Source organism: Hyaena hyaena, unplaced genomic scaffold (genome assembly GCF_003009895.1).
Source record: "Hyaena hyaena isolate Hyena2069 unplaced genomic scaffold, ASM300989v1 scaffold_131, whole genome shotgun sequence".
In the NCBI taxonomy this organism is placed as follows: domain Eukaryota; kingdom Metazoa; phylum Chordata; class Mammalia; order Carnivora; family Hyaenidae; genus Hyaena; species Hyaena hyaena.
This window is the reverse complement of record NW_024080761.1, coordinates 1,383,169-1,400,769: the sequence shown is the minus strand read 5'-3', so window position 1 is coordinate 1,400,769 and position 17,601 is coordinate 1,383,169. Positions and strand designations below refer to the sequence as shown.

The 17,601-nt window shown below is 57.2% G+C and overlaps 1 protein-coding gene across 1 annotated transcript in view; it reads right to left on the bottom strand.

Annotated features, from left to right (window-relative positions):
* ANGPT4 (angiopoietin 4) overlaps positions 1 to 16,451 on the bottom strand; it is a 38,712-nt gene extending 22,261 nt beyond the window's left edge. Inside the window, exon 1 of the mRNA XM_039237755.1 lies at positions 16,143 to 16,451. Within this exon, the coding sequence (XP_039093686.1) occupies positions 16,143 to 16,451 (309 nt within the window). The remainder of the gene's footprint in view (positions 1 to 16,142) is intronic.
* Positions 16,452 to 17,601: the final 1,150 nt, after the last annotated feature.

Below are 17,601 nucleotides of genomic sequence, written 5' to 3'. Positions count from 1 at the left end.
TATGAGACATAGTAATGAGTGGGGTCAGAAGCAAGTGTGGCCAGAGTAACAGTGAAACCCTCACTGACGGCGGCTGCCTGGGCGGACAGGTTGTGAAGGAGCCAGCTGTGGGAAAGACAAGAAGACGGGAATTCCAGACAGAGGGAAAGGCAAATGCAAAAGCCCTGGGGTGTGAGTGTGTCCGGTGTATTTGAGAATCAGAGAGGAACTCAGTAATAATGACAAGTATCTTCCTTGGAAAATGGCGCATATGGTTTATATTTGGGAAGAGCATTTCGTCAACTGCAGATAAAAGCCAATGAGGAATGAGTAGTTAGTGTTTTGTATCCAACGAGCCTGAGTTCAAACCGAAGCTCTCAGCTTAGTGGCTGTGTGACCTGGGGCAGATGCCTCTTCCTGTCTGGACCTCTTCTCTAGAATGGGGGTCATCGTGGCTCCTATCTTCGGGTTGTAGGGAGCACTCCTGGCGCTATGTATCTATGGAAAGCGCCTGGAACATGGTTACGCAATCAGCACATGACAAATGCCGTACGTCTGTGTCATGGGTTACTAGGTAGCTGTTAAAAAGAATGAGGTTGACCTTCACCGGTGGCTGATCTGAAAAGATGCCCCAGTTATACTGTTGAGTGAAACAAGCAAGATGCGAGCGTTACCTACAGCAGGTCTGCTAATCTCTAACCAAAATGAGCTTTTCCCACGGTGGTGAACGTGGGTCACAGACCGCTGCTGTGGGGGTACCGGTGCCTATGACTTGGACACCCATAGACATCACGGGCATTCTTGCATCTCACTGCAGGGGTCGTGGACCCATGACACATTGTTTATACCCATCACGGCCTTGACAGGATGGAAGGTACGAGGTCTGCCATTAGATTTTGTTATGTAATGTTTTCACGCAGGAGCAGTATTGTGTGTCTCGCAAATCTGTTGTAAAAAAAATTGTATCTGTACTTCAAGGTGTTTGCTCCTCGAGGTCGTCGTGAGGTTAAAGGGGACTGTGGGCATTCAGTGAGCCCATGCCTGGCGTATAGAGCGTCTGTCCTGGCCTCTGGTCCCTTTGTCCTTTGCTGGTGGGGATTTGCCCGGAGTAAGAGTGGGGGGGCAGAAGTTGCGGGCCCTTGGGGAATGGCAGTTGTCCTGGTAACTTCTTATGGCACCCCATGATTGTCACATGTGCTGGGGTGCCTGAGAAATAGCCCCTTAGTGGGGCGCCCCGTGGGCTCAGTCGGTGAAGCGTCCGACTCTTGGTTTTGGCTCAGGTCATGATCTCGTGGTTCATGAATTCGAGCCCCACATTGGGCTCCGCACTGATGATTCAGAGCCTGCTTGGGATTCTCTCTCTTCTTCTCTCTCTTCCCCTCCCCCACCAAAATAAATAAATAAAAACTTAAAAAAAAAAAAAAAGAAATAGCCTCTTAACCGCTTCATGGAGGCTCTGCTCTTGACCCCATTTTATGGATGAGCAAATGAAGGCTCAGACACCTTCCCTGAGGTCACCCCTCAAGCTGGCAGATCCTAGATTCCTATCCAGGTCTGCTGATTCTCAAGGCCAGAAGGTCAAGTCCAGTGGGCATAGGAGGCGCAGGGCAGGAGCTAAGCAAGTGGCAGCCGTGTCCCCTTCTCCCGGTGCAGGCCTGGGTTCTAGCCTTCTAGCCAGAGAGCCCAGAGACGGAGTCAGCCCAGATGAGTCCTGATGTTGGTTTCTGCCTGTTGCCTGAGTTTCTGGGTCCCCTGCCCAGGCTATGCCTGAATCAGACCGAAGGAGAAGCAGGGGTGTCCATGAGCTGGGGTGTGTGTTAAGGTACAGAAAAGCAAGGTACAGAAAGGCCAAGGATTCTCCCCAAAACAACCCCTGAGAAACTGCAGTGAGGCAGCGGGGAGCACGGTTTCCGGTCTCTGCTCCCCAGCTCCGAGCTCCGTGACTTTGGCTAAATGATTTCATCTCTGAGCTAAAACCACCCTTCTAATGGCTCAGGCCCAGCCCCTCGGAAACCTGCTTCACCACCCCTCCCCCACATCCAATCTGCAGTCACGTGCAGAATCTGCCCCCCCCCCCCCCCCCGCCAAGCCCCATCACTTCCACCCATCGAAGCCTCCCCAGCCTCTATCTCTCTTGTGGAGCTTCCCAGACCCTCCACCCCCGCCGTCCCCCACCCCACCCTGCTGTGCCCTCAGTTTCTGTGCATGCTCCCCAGCCCCGTCTACGCCCCATGCAGTGGCCAGAGACAGCACCGTACACTTAAGCCAGGTCACAGCACCTTCTGCTCAAAACTCTGCTATCACTTAGAGTCCAGGCTTTTTCGTAAATTCCTTTCCAGGGGGGGGGGGGGAAGTCTTTGCTTTGGAAACAGGCAAAACTGTTCCATAGAGCAGGGTCCAAACCCGGCTGCACTGGAGGTGGGGTGGGAATGAGGGGGATGCCAGCCAGGCTGAACCTGCAGGGTAGGGGAGATAGAGCCTGGCCTGATGAGGAAGGGGAAAGCAGGCCGCCCCCCCCTCCCCAGGGACCCAGGGAGCTCCACACAGCCAGCCCTACTTCCCCTATGGGGAAACCGAGGCCTCAGTCTGGAAAGCGATTTGTAGGAGTCTGCACCCAGGAGCTGGTGGTCCAGTGTAGCCAGCCCTGTGGAAATCTGGAAGAACAGACCTCTGACAGCTTTGTGCGGCATTTCCATTTAAATGTAAATTTTCGAGATTTAAAATTTGTTTCGGAATGGGTGATGCGAGCCCATTGTACGGAGGTCCAAGCTAAGCAATCTCCCAGACCTGCTTGGTTCCCATCCCCAAAGGCCACTGCGCTGGGTTCACTTCCAGGGAAATGTGATGGATGTGCCCCACACATTCACTTCCCCCCGACCCCTCCCTCCACCGCTTTGGGCTCAGAAAAGGTCCCATCGCCATTCTGCGCCTTGCTTCTTCTCGCTTAGTGTAAATGTTGGAAGTTGTTCCACATTCATCCAGACAGGCCTGCCTCGCTGATTTAACAGCCACACGGGACTCCGTCTGCGGCCACCACTGTTTGCTCAGCGGGTCCCCAACAGCTGAGGTCATTTCCAGGGCTGCTGGGAACATCCTCACCCGCCTGTCAGTTAGCTCTCCTGCGAGGTTGCGTCAGGGACAAACCCCTTGACGCAGAGCTGCCCAGTTCGAGGGTGTGTAGCCTTGTGATGCGACTGCGGTTTCCACACTGGTTTGGGGGGAGTGGCCCTGGGGGCTAAGGCAGGGGCTGCGGGAGCCAGAGACGCCTACCCGGATCCTCCCCACACACGTCCACGCCCCTGATCTCAGGACCACCTTGTCAGCTTCTTTCTGTTTGGTCTCCCCACACATGTCACCTCCCCTGAGAAGTGTTCCCTGACCACCCCGTGGAAGGTTAACACCAGCCCCCTGCCCTCCCCCTCCCACTGTGACTGCCTGGGTTGTTTCTTCTCACAGCCCTTCACCCGTCTGAAACCACTGCAGTGATTTCTTATCTGTCCATTTTCTCCCCAGGAATATCAGCCCCGGGAAAGCAGGCCTGCCAAGTTCTCGGCCACACCCTCCCGGCCTCAGGGAGTCCCAGGCACACGAGAGGCACTCAGTGAGTATTTGTTGAAACGGGGGTGTCTTCGGGAGAATGTTCTGGAAATGACCATAACACTGTCCCAGCACTCATTCATCCATTTAACAGACTTGCTCAGATGAACCTGCGCCTGGCCCTGGGGAGAGAGCAGGCCTCACTCCTGCTCCAGGGATGGGCCAAGCTCTGCGCAGCCGCCAAGCCTCGGAAGGGGCATGGCCCTGAGGGCCTTACAGGTGTAGCCCATTTAATCCATGGCTCTCTCATCATCCGCATTTTACAGACGAGGAAAAGCAGCACAGAGAAGCTGAGCCTGTTGCCCACGTCACACAGCTTGTGAGCGCGACCGAGGCCTGCGTGGAACTTGGGAGGCCCCGCCCTTCACCACTCAGTGGGTGCCTCGAGGCAGCCAGACGCCAAGACAGCCCCAAGGATCCCTGCTGCTGGCACGCGTGCCATGCTAGCCCGTCCCTCACTGGGTTGAGCCTGGCCACCCTGACTGGCACATCGTAGGAATGTTGGAGTGTGATTTTCACGGCCACGTCATTGCGTTTTGGCTTCGTCTTTGCCCCTTCTCGGCCCTCTTGCTTGAGAGGAACTGGCAGAAGCGTCCTGAGGACCCTCGAGGCACCCTGCAGAGGGGCCCATCGGGAGAGGAACGGGGCTCCCCACCCCCACGATCAGCCAGCACCCACCTACCAGCCCCGGGAGGGGGCCACCTGGGGCAGATCTTTAGCCCCAGTGCACTGTACAGACGGCCACAGCCCTGGCTGATGTCCGAGGACAGCCGCAGAGAAAGCTCGAGTCGGATCTACCTTGCTAAGCTGCTCCTGAATTCTGGACTCTCAGAAACTGGGAGATCTTAACTGTTAGTGGTTGTTTCAAGCCGCTAAATGTTCTGCAGTGATTTGTGATGCCACAATAGACAGGACATGCACTACTGTCCTGGAGGCTACAGAGGCCAGGCCCTCCTGCTGTAGGTCTTGCCCACCCCCGCCCCTGCCCAGGCACACCTCATCCCTGCCACACCATCCCCATGCCTCAGTCTTCCCATCTTTCCAACGGGGCTGACTTTGCGGCCCTGAGCCCGATGGCTAAGAGTTGGCTCTTCCTCCTCTGCCTTGGCCCAGTCCCCTCCCATCCTCCCTCTGCCCCCTCCCCCCCCAGCCCACACAGGCCCTGACCCCGAGGTTCTAAGCAGCCAGGCCCAGCCCTCCTGGCTGTTTTCCCCTCTGTCGCTCTTCTTCTGAGTCAGGGCTCAGAGAGAGCTGAGCAAGCGGGCGGGGAGCCAGGGGTGGAGCGTGTCAAGGACCCACGGACTCTTGTGGAGGGGTGTGCTGCTCAGCTCTCAGCTCGGCCTCCGGTTCCCAGCACAGTCTGGACTTCTCCGGACTTCCGGCTGCAGCCCCGAGTCTAGCGGGGGCCGCCCTGCCCCTTCCTTTCTGTGCCAGTGACAAGTGTCTCTGGGCCTCAGTGGCCTTGTTGGAAAAGGGGGCTCATTGTTTCCTCTTGGCAGAGGGGCCCCTGGGGGTGTGAAGGAAGCGAGGGCTGGAATTCTGTGCTTCCCACGGGCTGGAATTCTTCCACCCTGTTCACTGGCGTCGCCCTCGGGCCTAGCAGGCCCCAGGCACATAATAGGTGCGCTGTTATTTGTTGAGTATTTTCACCTGTCTTAGTCTCTGAACCTCACCTTGTATGAGGTGTGTGTGTGTGTGTGTGTGTGTGTGTGTGTGTGTGTTGGGGGGGTTGCTGGAGTCTGCCCAAGGCAAAGAAGCCCCAAGGAAGATGAGGGGCACGGGGAAAGAGAGAGGGGCACGAGGCTGGCATTTTCTGTCTGAACGTGGGGTGCTTCTCGCATGTGAACAGGCTGCCAGGGCCTTCAGCCTCCTAAGACCCCACTATCTCTTCGTAGTTGTCTGTATCTTAACCTTGATCTTGGAAGGTTTGTCTAACATGGGGCCTATGTGATGGGTCCTTCTCATTCTCCCCTGTGTAGACCTTAAGAAGCTAATTGAGAAAAAAGCGCGTTTCTCGCGATTGCACACCTTCCCACTACCGGTGCGCCGGCCCTTATGCAGAACACGGTAGTGTGTCCATGGTGCTTGGCAAATGTGTGTTCAATACCTGGGATAGGCTGCGCGCTGTTCTAACCCCCCTGCATATTATTATTATTATTATTATTTTAATATTTATTTATTTTTGAGACAGAGAGAGACAGAGCTTGAGGTGGGGAGAGGCAGCAAGAGAGGGAGACACAGAATTTGAAGCAGGCTCCAGGCTCTGAGCTCTCAATACAGATCCTGATGCGGGGCTCAAACCCACGAACTGCGAGATCTTGACCTGAGCCGAAGTCGGACGCTTCACCAACTGAGCCACCCAGGCGCCCCGCCCCCCTGCATATTAAATCTTTGTTGCTGCTCTCTGTGGTAGGAGCTATTATCAGCCCATTTTACAGATGAGGCACAGAGTGGTTTTTCAGCTTGTCATGGGCAAACCCAGGCTGTGTGGGAGCGAGCTGGCCAGGCCACACTTCTGCAAAGTGTCCTTGGCTGCTCATTTGACAGCACCCCACCCGCACCCAACCCAGCTTGACCGTGGGGAACAGAGCCACGCGTGCTCTAGACAGAGTGAGGCCTCGCCTGCATGACTCTGGCATGTATCTGCTCTTTCTGATTCCTAGCAGTCTGGAGGGAAGGGGTGATTGTTCCCCGCTTGACAACAGGGTAGACTGAGGCCTGGAGAGGCCAAGCATTACCCACAGCTGGTAAGGGAAGGATTTGAATCCAATGTCGAGGCTTTGCCACTCACCCGTCTTGCACCTTTGGTGTCTGAGGCTGACCCTGAAAACAGGGTGACAGAGATGGGCTCGGGGTCAGGCAAGAAGGGGAGAAGGCCCAGAAGCCCATAGGCACTGCCCAATGCAGAGGCACCGTCACTGGGCACAGGGCACAAAAGTGGTTATGTTGGTTCCTGGCACCCAAGATCCCTGAGAGCAGGGTCTGGTCGGGCCCCGTGATGAGCACCCCAGGCCACACACTCCTGGCTGTCTACACTTCAGCCGCAAGGAACGCTTTTCACTTCCTCCAAATCACCTCGTTCATTCTCCCTCAGGGCCTTTGCACTTGCTGTTCCCTATGCCTGGATCCATTTTCCTTTCCCTTTTTTGCCTGAGAACGACCCATCTACATTTTAGAGCTCAGCTCTGTTCTTCCTCCTGGTGCCCTTCCCCCATCAAGGTCAAGTCCCCCCATTACCTATCCTTAGAACAGGTGGGGCCTTCCTCGCAGTGTGTATCATGGTTGACCATTACACATGAGAATTTGCTAGACTGGTGTCTCTCTCCCGCTGCTCCTGGAGGGGAGAGATTGAGTCTCCCTTGCTTACTGCTGAATTCTCATCCCCCGCACAGGGCAAGTTCTCAATAAACATCGGTGGAAGGGGAGATGGGGTGGAGAAATGAATGTTCTCACTTGTGTGTGTGTATGTGCGTGTGTGCACGCACGCGCCTGTGAAAATATGCTTGCACGCAAACTCGGAATTTTTTTTTTAATTCTGAGAGAGAGAAAGAGAGAGGGAGACAGAGAGAGAGAGAGAGAGAGAGAGGCAGCGTGAGAAGGGGAGGGTTAGAGAGAGAGAGGGAGACCCAGAATCTGAGGCAAGCTCCAGGCTCTGAGCTGGCTGTCAGCACAAAGCCCGATGTGGGGCTCGAACCCATGAACTGTGAGATCATGACCTGAGCCAAAGTTGGACGCTCAACTGACTGAGCCACCCAGGTGCCCCTCAGAATTTAATAACTGTAGGATGCATTCATTTTTCATGAGGCTCATGACACACAGTGTGTCATGTTGCTACAGGGGAGGAGACACAGGAGGCCTCCAGCTGGGTTTCAGGAACCCTGAGTTCTGATCCAGCCCCTGCCGCTGACTCTGGGGTAAATGTGATTGAGTCACTCACGGTGCCCAGGGTCAGGGGACCCATCTGTAAAATGGGGAAGGCGCATAGAGAGGCAGTGCAGGTGGCGGTGAAGTGTGAGGTCTGGACCCAGCCCCTGCCTGGGTTCAAATCCACCTCCCTCACTTCCTAGCCACGTGAACTCTCTGGGCCTCAGTTTCCCCATAACAAAGGGGAATCGTAACAGTCCTCACCTTTTAGGATGTGTGAGTTTAATAGACTGTTTGTAGGACATGTGCAGCAGTGCCTGGCACAGAGAAAGGCTTTGGGTATGAGCTACAGTAGCAGTTCACCGCAGGCGAGAGAAGAAACCGTAATGGCACCTCCTACTTCCCCGGGAGCTGATGCAGCACCAGGTGTACGCACAGACCCTGGTGTACCCAGGCACGAGCATACCACTGTCCTCAGTTTACAGCTGGAAAAGCTGAGGCTCAGGCCTTTCCCACATTGGCAGAGCTACAAATCTCACAACTCTAAGATGGAGCGAACTGGGGTGCCTGGGTGGCCCAGTTGGTTAAGCATCTGACTTCAGCTCAGGTTATGATCTCACAGTCTGTGGGTTCGAGCCCCGCATCGGGCTCTGTGCTGACAGCTCGGAGCCTGGAGCCTGCTTCAGATTCTGGGTCTCCCTCTCTCTCTGTCCCTCCTCAGCTTGCGCTCTGTTTCTCTCTCTCTTTCAAAAATAAATAAGCATTAAAAAATAAAAAAAAAAGATTGAGTGAACAAAAACAAATTGCAGAAAGATATAGATGGCATGACACCAGTTACATAGGAAACAAATATTCTCCATTGGTTACAGAGGGATAAACATGGGTAACAGGTTACCAACACTGAGCTCACAGTACCTCTCTCTTGTGGGGGGGATGCAGGAGAGGGACAGGAGGGAAACGGTATTGGTAAGGCTTTGTTTCTTAAGCTGGGTTGTGGGAGCAAGGAATTTTATTAGATTTGTTTCTATCTTTACATACTTCCAAAACATTTCAGTAAAAATTTAAAATGCATAGAACAGGGGCACCTGGGTGGCTCAGTCTAGTAAGCGCCCGACTCTTGGGTTTCTGCTCAGGTCACGATCTCGAGGTTCGTGAGTTCAAGCCCCGCACCGGACTCCGCGCTGACAACGTGGAGCCTGCTTGGAATTCTCTCTCTCTCCCTGTCTCTCTCTGCCCCTCCCCCTGCTCCCGCTCATGCTTGTGCTTGCGCTTTCTCACTCTCTCTCTCAAAATAAATAAAGAAGGCGAAACTTAAAAAATAATAAAATGCATAGAACAAAGTGCAAGGAAATTAACTGGGAGGTGACCAGGGAACCGGGAAGACCAGTGACTTTTCCCCTCGGTGTCTCCACACATTTCCCTATTTCCCAGCATTTGCACCAAACACCAGGAGAGACCCAGGTGTGAGGGACTGGAGACAGGAGTAGAGGGCCACCAGGCTCTGTTCCTCTGTAGGGGAGGGGCCGGGAGGGGAGGTAGTTCTGTGTTCAGTTTCACAGGTCTGTGGGCATCCCCTCGCCCACAGACCCCTCGCCCACAGACCCCTTGCCCACAGACCCCCCTCCCCGCCCTACGTCTCTGCATGCTTTGCCCTGTTTTGACCTCCTCCAAGGTCATTGTTTTCATAATCTCTATTTTACAGATGAGGAAACTGAGGCCCAGGACAGGAGGCAAAGGGACTCTCCTAAGATCACATAAGGCGGGGTGTGCAGAAGCTGCTGCCGAATTCTGGGGCTGACCCCACATGGGGTTCCCTTGCTGCGCTGGATTCCAAGTCACTCCCTGACCCTCACCCACCTCCTCCTTGATGCTGGATTCCGTGCCAGCCCTGCACGGGCACGAATTCATCGAATTACCCTACCCCCAAAGGGGCTTCTCTCACTTCCCTCATTTCTCAGATGAGAAAACTGAGGCACGGGGCAGCCACGTGTTTGGGGCCACACGGCCACCTAGCAGCAGAGCCTCTGGGAGGCAAACGGAGTCAGGTGGGCTCCAGAGGCTCACTGTGATGGTGAAATGAAGTCACTGCCACAAGGCGTGGAGGACAGTGTCTGGCACACAGTAAGTGTTTAATAAATGCTGGCCTGAAATTCCTGTTATCTTCCTTTTACCCTACACTCTCTCCAGGAGGCAGCGAGTGTTGTGAGTTCCGCTTTACAGAGGAGCCAGTTGACGCAGGTGGCATCCCCGGGGTCCCACAGCTGGTCAGCGGCACTGCTGGGACATGACCCTTCCCCTCCCCGCCCCTCTGACTCTGGGTCCATTCCAGAAATTTCAGAGCTGACTCTGAGGTTAAGCAAACGCTGGGTGGAGGTGCAGAATTAGGGGGCAGACCTGGGGTCTGTTTTCTCACATTTCCTGCCCTGGGAGACAGGGAGGACAGGCTCTGGTACCTCCCAGCCCAGCTGAGCTGTGGGGCCTAGGAAGAAAGAGCCAGAAGCGCAGGGCCCTGCCCCCACGGGGATGGCCAGGCGGAGGCGCTTGAACAAATAAGCCTGTCCCTTGGGGGACAGGGGAGGGGGGGTAGCCCCTGGATCATCCCTAGGTCAAGGGCATCTGTGCTGGCCATTTCTAGGCTCCCTTCTTGGAAAAAGAACCCCATTTCTCCAAGAGGCAGATGCTATTCTCGCCCCCCCCTCCCGCCCCCACCCTCAACCCCAACTGCTTAGAAAGCAGCCAGCGGTGAGGTTAGGAAATCAAACCCCAAGACATTATGTTCGGCAACGGAGATTCATTTCTTGTTTGGATAACCGAAGGCTGAAAATGCCAAGAATTTACGGGCAGCCTGGGGAGGCGGGGGCAGCTGGGAGTCCCGGGCGGGCCGGTTTGTGCTTTTGACCCACATCCAGCCAGGCAGGGCCTTGGACCGCTGGGCTGGGGGCTTGAGCTGTTCTGAGGTCTGGCGTCAGGGGCCTGGAGTGTGAGCAGCAGAGGCTGGGGGCAGGGCCAGGTTGAGAGCATCATATCCAGCCCTTCACCCCTCCTCACTTGGCTTTGGGTGCAGAAAGGGAAGAGAAAGAGGCCCCAGCTGAGCACCCTGGCTGGGGGGCTGGGGGTGTGTGTTGGGTCCTGGGCATCTGGCTTGTGTGTGTGTGTCCTGGGTCCTCTGGGGAGGACAGAGGGTGTGGACACCCAGGGAGGTAGAGATGGGAGGTCTAGCCGGCCAGGGCGGTGGGGGGCGAGGGGGACAGACAGGGAGAGACCTCAGGGACATGCCACCACACAGGAGAGTCACAGAGTTGCAGAGACACACACAAGAGTCAGAGACAGTGTCAGGACCACTGCGAGAGTCCCAGGAGAGACCCACAAGAGGCAGAGAGACCCAGAGACAGAAAGGGAGAGGCAGAGAGACACAAGGGGGATGGGCAGAGAGGGCCGACTGTTGCTGGTGCAGGAGAGAGAGTGGAAGGGGCCACATCTTTGGGGTTTGAAGCTGGGCTGCGCTCAGGTGCTGGGTGGGCCGGGGAGCCTGGCCCTGGGTTTCCTACTCCCCTCATCTGTAGAATGGGTCCTGCGTGGGAGAAGGCGGAGGGGAGCACCTCCTGGCAGAGACCGGGGCCACAGCTCACCGGGTGACAGTAGTCAGAGGGACCCTTCACTGAGCACCTGCTGGGGACAGACGCTCTCCGGGTTCTGCGGCTCTGGAGCCCACATCAAACCGTCTCATCGCACAGGCGAGGCCCTGAGCGCAGGGCCAGCACCGGCTCACACAGGCGGCGGACCCAGGAGGCCACGCCACATGCCACCGTGTTGCACGGCCTGCTGGGGGACCCTGCACCCCCGCTGGCTCCGTCCGCCTGTCCGCCCACCCCCTCTACAGTCCTGGCTGCAGCTTTCGTCCCAGATGAGGGGGTGGAGCAGAGCCAGGAGCCGATGTGCAGCCCACAGATAGCTGACTCCAGACGGGAGTCATTAGTGCAGAGGCTTTCCAGGGGGAGGGGGGAAGAGGGGAGGGGAGAGCAGTGGAGGAAGGGGAGAAGAGAAGGAGGGAGACGGGTGGGGTATGGGGGGGAACAAGGAAGGGGGAGGGGGAACAGACCTTCCCGCACCCCCCCTCCCTGCCCCCTGCACTCTGAGTTTCGGAGGACACCGGCCAGCTGGCCAGCTCCACGCTGGGAGAAGGGGGTGGGTGTCTGGGACTCGGGAACCCCAAGGCACCAGGGAACACGCCACTGTCTCTCATATCTTGCCTCCCTCACCTCCCTGATACCCTCCAGAGTCAGGAGAAAGGACCTGGAGTTTGGAGAGAGAGTCTGGGCTGGCTGCCACTGCTGGGTGACTCTAACAAGTCGCCTCCCCTCCCTGGCCTGTCTCCGCACCTGTGCTGGTGGGGACCGGGGTGGGGGTGGGGGGGGGTGGGCGGGGAATCAGGGGCACACGCTGAGCAGTGCTGGCCGCTGGCCGCTTGCGGCAAGGAGGGTCTCCTCTGCCACCGCCCCGGTGATTGGAATCGGGCCAAGAGCTCGGTCTGGATAAGCTGGTCCTCTCCGCTCATCCCCAGTAATCCTTAATGGCGATAGTGGTAATAATGATGCTTCCAGATCAGAATATTTTGAAACTCAATTTTTTTCTCTCCTGGGATGTTACTGCAGAAACCAGAAGAGGGCGCTGTTTCAAAGGCTCAGAGATAGGCCCAGCCCAAGGGGCATTCACCCCGAGGATCCCTTACCCAGGAAATGGCAGAGCAGGCACCTCCTTGGACCCCAGCAGCCCCTGGGGCACACCAGCATGGACAAATGACAGTCCCAGCCCCAAGGTTATTGGATAGGGACCATCGGACTGACTTGTCCACAGGAGCCCTGCCCTCACCCCGCAGTGCAGGGCCCAAACTGGAGATGCGGTGGAGTTCAATAATAGCCCATCGGTCCACTGCATCCGGGCACAGGGGGGCTACCCTGTGCTTCACGAGACACGAGCTCTCGTCAGGCAGCAGGCTGACAGCGGCGTGGGAGTGCTCTCAGCTGCCATCCCAGCCATCCTCCTGACACGTTCCCGTTTTGCAGATGGGGAAACTGAGGCATGCTCATCCACAGCCATGTGGCAAGTAAACGCCAGACCGGGATGGGAACTCAGGTCAGCCTGACTCCTGCAGCAGTGCTCTTTGCCCCATGGTGCCCCAGGGACATCTGGAGAGGACATGATGCCACAGGCTGAAGAGGTGGGCTGGGTGGCCTTCTGAACCGAAAATCATGGGTTTGAATCCTTCCTTTGGCTCAGCCCATGATGCCTGAGCACCAGGCACCCTGGGGAGTCAAGGATGGATGGGAGGGTGAGGCTTGGGGTAGAGGGAGGCAATGAGGCAGAGGGGGCCAGGGAGGCAGCTGGGGAGACAGGAGGGTGCACCTCGAGGAGAGAACCGGAGGCCACAGGATGGGCGGACCTGCTGTCGGCGGGGCAGGTGGCTATGAAGGCCTTAAACGGAGACAGGTGGGCAGGGAGGGAGGCGCTGAGTGTCCGGCAGCATCAGGGTTGAGGCACCTCGGGCTTTTGGAGGGAAGACACCTTCAGGGTCAGGGTCACGGATTTGGGGCTCAGGAACCCATCAGATGCTGATTTGGTAGCATTGTGGGGCAGGAGGGAAATGGCGCTGCAGAAGCCGTGGGGACAGCCCTGGGGCCCGTGCTGTGAAGCGTGAAAGGCAAAGAGGAGCAGGGACAGAGCCCTGGGAAACACTGGCATCTCAGGGTGGGGAGGGGCTCGGGGGCTTCACGCATGTGCTCATTCATCCCGCGGACGTGTATGGAGCACCTGTGCTGCCTCAGGCACCGTTCTGGGCTCTGGGAACCCAGTAGTGAACAAAGCAGGTGTGATCCTTGCTCCCCTGCTGTGCACAGATGACAGAAATGCTCTCAGAATGGGTAGTGATTGTGCTAAGAGAGAAAACCGAAGCCGGGTTCAGGGGATACAGAGTGACAGAGAGAGAGCAGTTTAAATGGGACAGACCGGGAGGGCCTCTCTAAAGAGGTGACATTTAAGGAGAGACCTGAAGGAGGTGGGGTGAGCAATGTGGGCTTCTGGGAGAGGAGTGTTCCAGGGACTAAGGATTTTTGCTTTTATTCCAAAGAGATGGGATGGTCTGAAGCCGAGAAGGGACAGAAGCTAAAGATCTGTCTTTAAGATCTTTAGCCAGGGTGGCTGCCATGATGGCCGCCCAGGTAGGAGATGAGGGTGGCTGGCCCAGAGTGGGGCAAGGTAGAGAAAGGGGTAGGGAGGTAAGTAAGCGTGGGCATGTCTTGTGGATGAGGGCTTGCTGATGGCGACGGTTTCTGGAAGGATGGTGCTGGTCAGCAACGTAGAATTTGTCGGGAGATCAAGTATGATGAAGACTGGTGGCCATTGGATGTAGGAGGTGGGAGGTGACTTTTGGGGGAAGGAGCACATGGGATGCGAGGAAATGGAGGCAGAGTGTATGGACTTCTGAGACCCAGGCCAGAAGTCAGATAGCGTTGGTTGGATAAGAGCCTTGTTTCCTCTACTCTTCCTTCTCCATTTTTTCCCCATGGGAGATACTTATATGGGACTACACACGGAGGGGGGAAGAATCAGCAGAGGGGGAGTACAGAAGGGGAGAGCTGGCTTGGGAGGTTCAGGGGCTGCACAGGGATGGGATCTACATCCCAGAAGGGAAGAGTGGCCTTGGCCCATGGAGGATCCCCTCCCTCTGAGCTGGAAAAAGGCCCTGGGGACTGGTGGATGCATGGGTGAACCTATAGGTGTGGGATAGGCAGCTGAAGAGTGGCTCTTCCCCGTTTCTCATTGAAGCAGGGGGTCATTGGTCTGGTGGGAGGATGGGGGACAATAAAAACGGAGGCTTGAGGAGGAGGTGAGGGTTGGGACAGATTTCAGAGCAGCATGGAGCCCCCACTGGGTTGGCTCCAGCATGTGAGGCCAGGAACTCCCCCAAGAGGGATCTAGGGGTGGGAATGGCAAGCTGGCAGTGCTGTAGGGCAGGTGGGAGGGAGGGCAAGTGGGTGAGGGCCTAGGGAAGATGGTGAGTTGGGGGCTGAGGAGATAGATGGTTAGGCCAGGAGTAAGCCAGGAGGTTAAGTGTGGGTGCACAAAGCAGTTTGGTTAGATACAGGCAGGCCAGTCTCCCCACCTCAGGGATGCGTAAACCCAGAGTGTGCTCAAAGCAATCCTTTGGAAAGCAGGGGAAACTATCAGAAATTCAGGTAACATGATTTCGTGTATCATCTTTTTGGAAATGGAAGGTTCCACTTCATTTTGTTTTCTACCCTGCACATATTATATGAATAGGGGCACGTGTGCAAAACTATCAAGTAAATACGCACATATAGGGGGAGTGGACACTGTTTGCTGCTTGGGCACGTGCTTTGAACAACTTGGAAACCAAGGAGCAGGAAGGCACTGCTCCTTGCAGAAGCGGCTGGTCAGCTGCCGTGTCCTGTCGAAGGCTCTAGGAAGCAGTCCACCTCTCTCCACCCCGTGCCACTGCTCCAACTGTTTTCTGCACCTGGGGCCCGGGGCTCATTCTCTCTGTCGCTTGCTGTCACTTAGAGGCTCCTGCCCACCTGGTCTTGGGACCCACAGGACACCCTTCCCGCCCCCACACCTGTGCAGGGCCAAGGCTGCCTCGTTCGTCTCTGTACTCGGTGCCTTGTTGCGGGCTTGGCACATGGCGGGTGCTCAGAGAGTGTTCACTGAAAGAATGAGCGCAGAAGACCCTAGAATGTCCCTGGCCTTGGGCCAGAACCGCAGGGGGTGTCCCTAGCTCCTGGTTCTCTGCCGCCTGCCCGGTACCCAATTCATCAGCAGGATCAATGCTCCCACTTCAGAATAATTCCTAATCTCCCGCCCGGTCACACTCCAGGCCCCCATCACCTCCTGCCTGGTGGCGAAGCAGCCTTCTTCTCTGGCTCCCGGCATGCACCCCGCCCCCTACGGCGTATTCTGTTTAAGGCAAATCAGGGGTGTCTCAGAGCAAGAGCCAGAGGCCTCCCAGTGCTCCCAAGGCCCGACACGACCTGCCTCCCCACACCTCTCCGATCTCCCGGCGTGCCCCTTTCTCCCGTCCTCTGCTCCAGCGGCGCTGGTCTTCACGGTTCCCTGGCCACCCTGACTGCATTCCTACCTCACAGCCTCTGCCTTGCTCGTCCCTTTGTGGCAGATGCCCTCCCCGCAGGTACCTGCACGGGCTGCTCCATCACCTTACTTTATTCTCTGGGTTCACGTGTCACCTCCTCCGAGAAGTCCTCTCGGATTGTCTGGCCACAAATAGCCACCCCGTCACTCCTTGCCTGCTTCCCTCCTTCATTTTACTTCACCATCTGACAGAGCAGGTATCTAGGGCTCATCTCTTTCTGGCCTCTTTCTCCCACCAGTCCCGCAGGGGATGTGATGTTCTGTTGACTGTTATGCGCCTCGCCCCTAGGATGGGCCAGGCCTGTGATTAGAGCTTGGTGAGTTTCTATCGAATGAGTGAATGAATGGCTGTGAGCGAGCCAGGTGTCGAGCTCTGACCCTGCCTGGTCTTGCTGTGTGGCATCAGGGCCGTCGCTGCCCGTCTCTGTTCCTCGTTACCCCCATCTGTGCACTTCGGAGACAAGGGCTGCACCAGCCTGACCTTTGTGTCGGGGGACAGGCCCCCGTGCCCCCCGCCCCCCCGCAGGCCCCGCCCTTACCTTCTGCAGCCACTGCGTGTTGTTCTCCAGCACCTTCTCCAGCTGTCGCACCCGCTGGGCCGGCCAGTCCCCTAGGTTCAGTGCCGCTGCCGGCGAGTCCCTCTGGAGGCTGTTGGAGCCTCCGAAGGCCTCGGGGTCCGGCGGGCAGGGCTCAGGCTCAGGCAGCACGAAGGTGTAGCTGCACTGGCCGTGCTGGACTCGGTGTGCCCGGCGGCGCCCGGCCGCCTCCTGTCCCCTCCGCTGGGCCATAGTCACGGCGGCCGCGGCCAGGAGGAGGCCAGCCAGCAGCATGGCTGGCGGGGAGAGCATCCGTAGATGTGGCGGCGGTGGTGGGGGTGTCAGGTCAGAGCCCCCCGGCGCTCCGGCCGCCTCGGTGCCCGGGGTGCACCCCCGGGGCCAGCAGCGGACAGGCCTGCCCCTCTGCAGCGCAGCGCAGACCCCTGCTCTGACGAGCTCTGTCCAGGAAGGCTATTTATACTTGCTCCACATACCACAGCTGCTGGCTTCCTCCCCTCGCCTCTGCTCCCGCCCGCAGACACCCCCTCACCTCGATTCTTCCCCCTTTCCCTTCCTTCCCTCTCACCCCTGCCTGCTGCTGCCCTGTCTGCAGGCGCACCGGGCCTGCTCTCCCTGCGTGGCCTCGCTTCTGAGTTATTTATTATCCAGTGGAGGCCGGGCCTCCCCGTGCAAAAGAAAACAGCACACCCAGGCACACACGCGTGCACGCACACACTCCAAACCCCCAAGCCGCCTGCCTCGGAAAACCAAGCGCAAGTGAACCCTCTCTTCCTGTCTCTGTCCGTCTCTCTGTGTCTCTCCAGCCTCCCCCCACTAAGGCTGGGATCTCAAGTTTCAGCTCCCCTTTCCCTTCCCTCTCCGCCTCTATCTCCCCCCCATTCCATGTTAGTGCTTGGAACATGAGTAAAGTGACCCCCGAGAGAGCAGAAGGGGGGGAGAGGGGCGAGGCAGGGAAGGACGCAATGAGTCCCAGTCTGTTTCTAGAGAAAAGAAAAGGCTTGCAAGGCCAGGGAAGTGGGTGCTGCAGCTGGGAACCGGCTCCTCTGCTCCCTTTTCCCCCGAGGGGCCTGTGGGGTGTTGTGCCCTGGGGTGGGTCTGGGGTGGCCCTGACTCAGCTGCTGGAACAGTACTGAAGGGTTGTCCTGTCATGGGGCAGATTGGTCCAGGACAGCCTCTGGCTGGAGCCAGACATGGATCACAGGCTGAATACATACCTTCTGGAAAAGAAGCGTCTCTGCCAGCCCCGGGATCAGAGGTGGCTCCCCAGCCCCTGGCTTCTGGGTGGGCAGCTGAATTTCTCCATGTGGCCGCGTCCTGTGTGGTAAGAGGGGTAAACCCCATCTCCCACACGATGAATGTATGTGAGTCCTCAGCCTGGAACCTGAGGACTTTTGCATTCCCTTGTTTACCTGTTTCCCGGTTTAAGTCCTGGCTGGGGGGC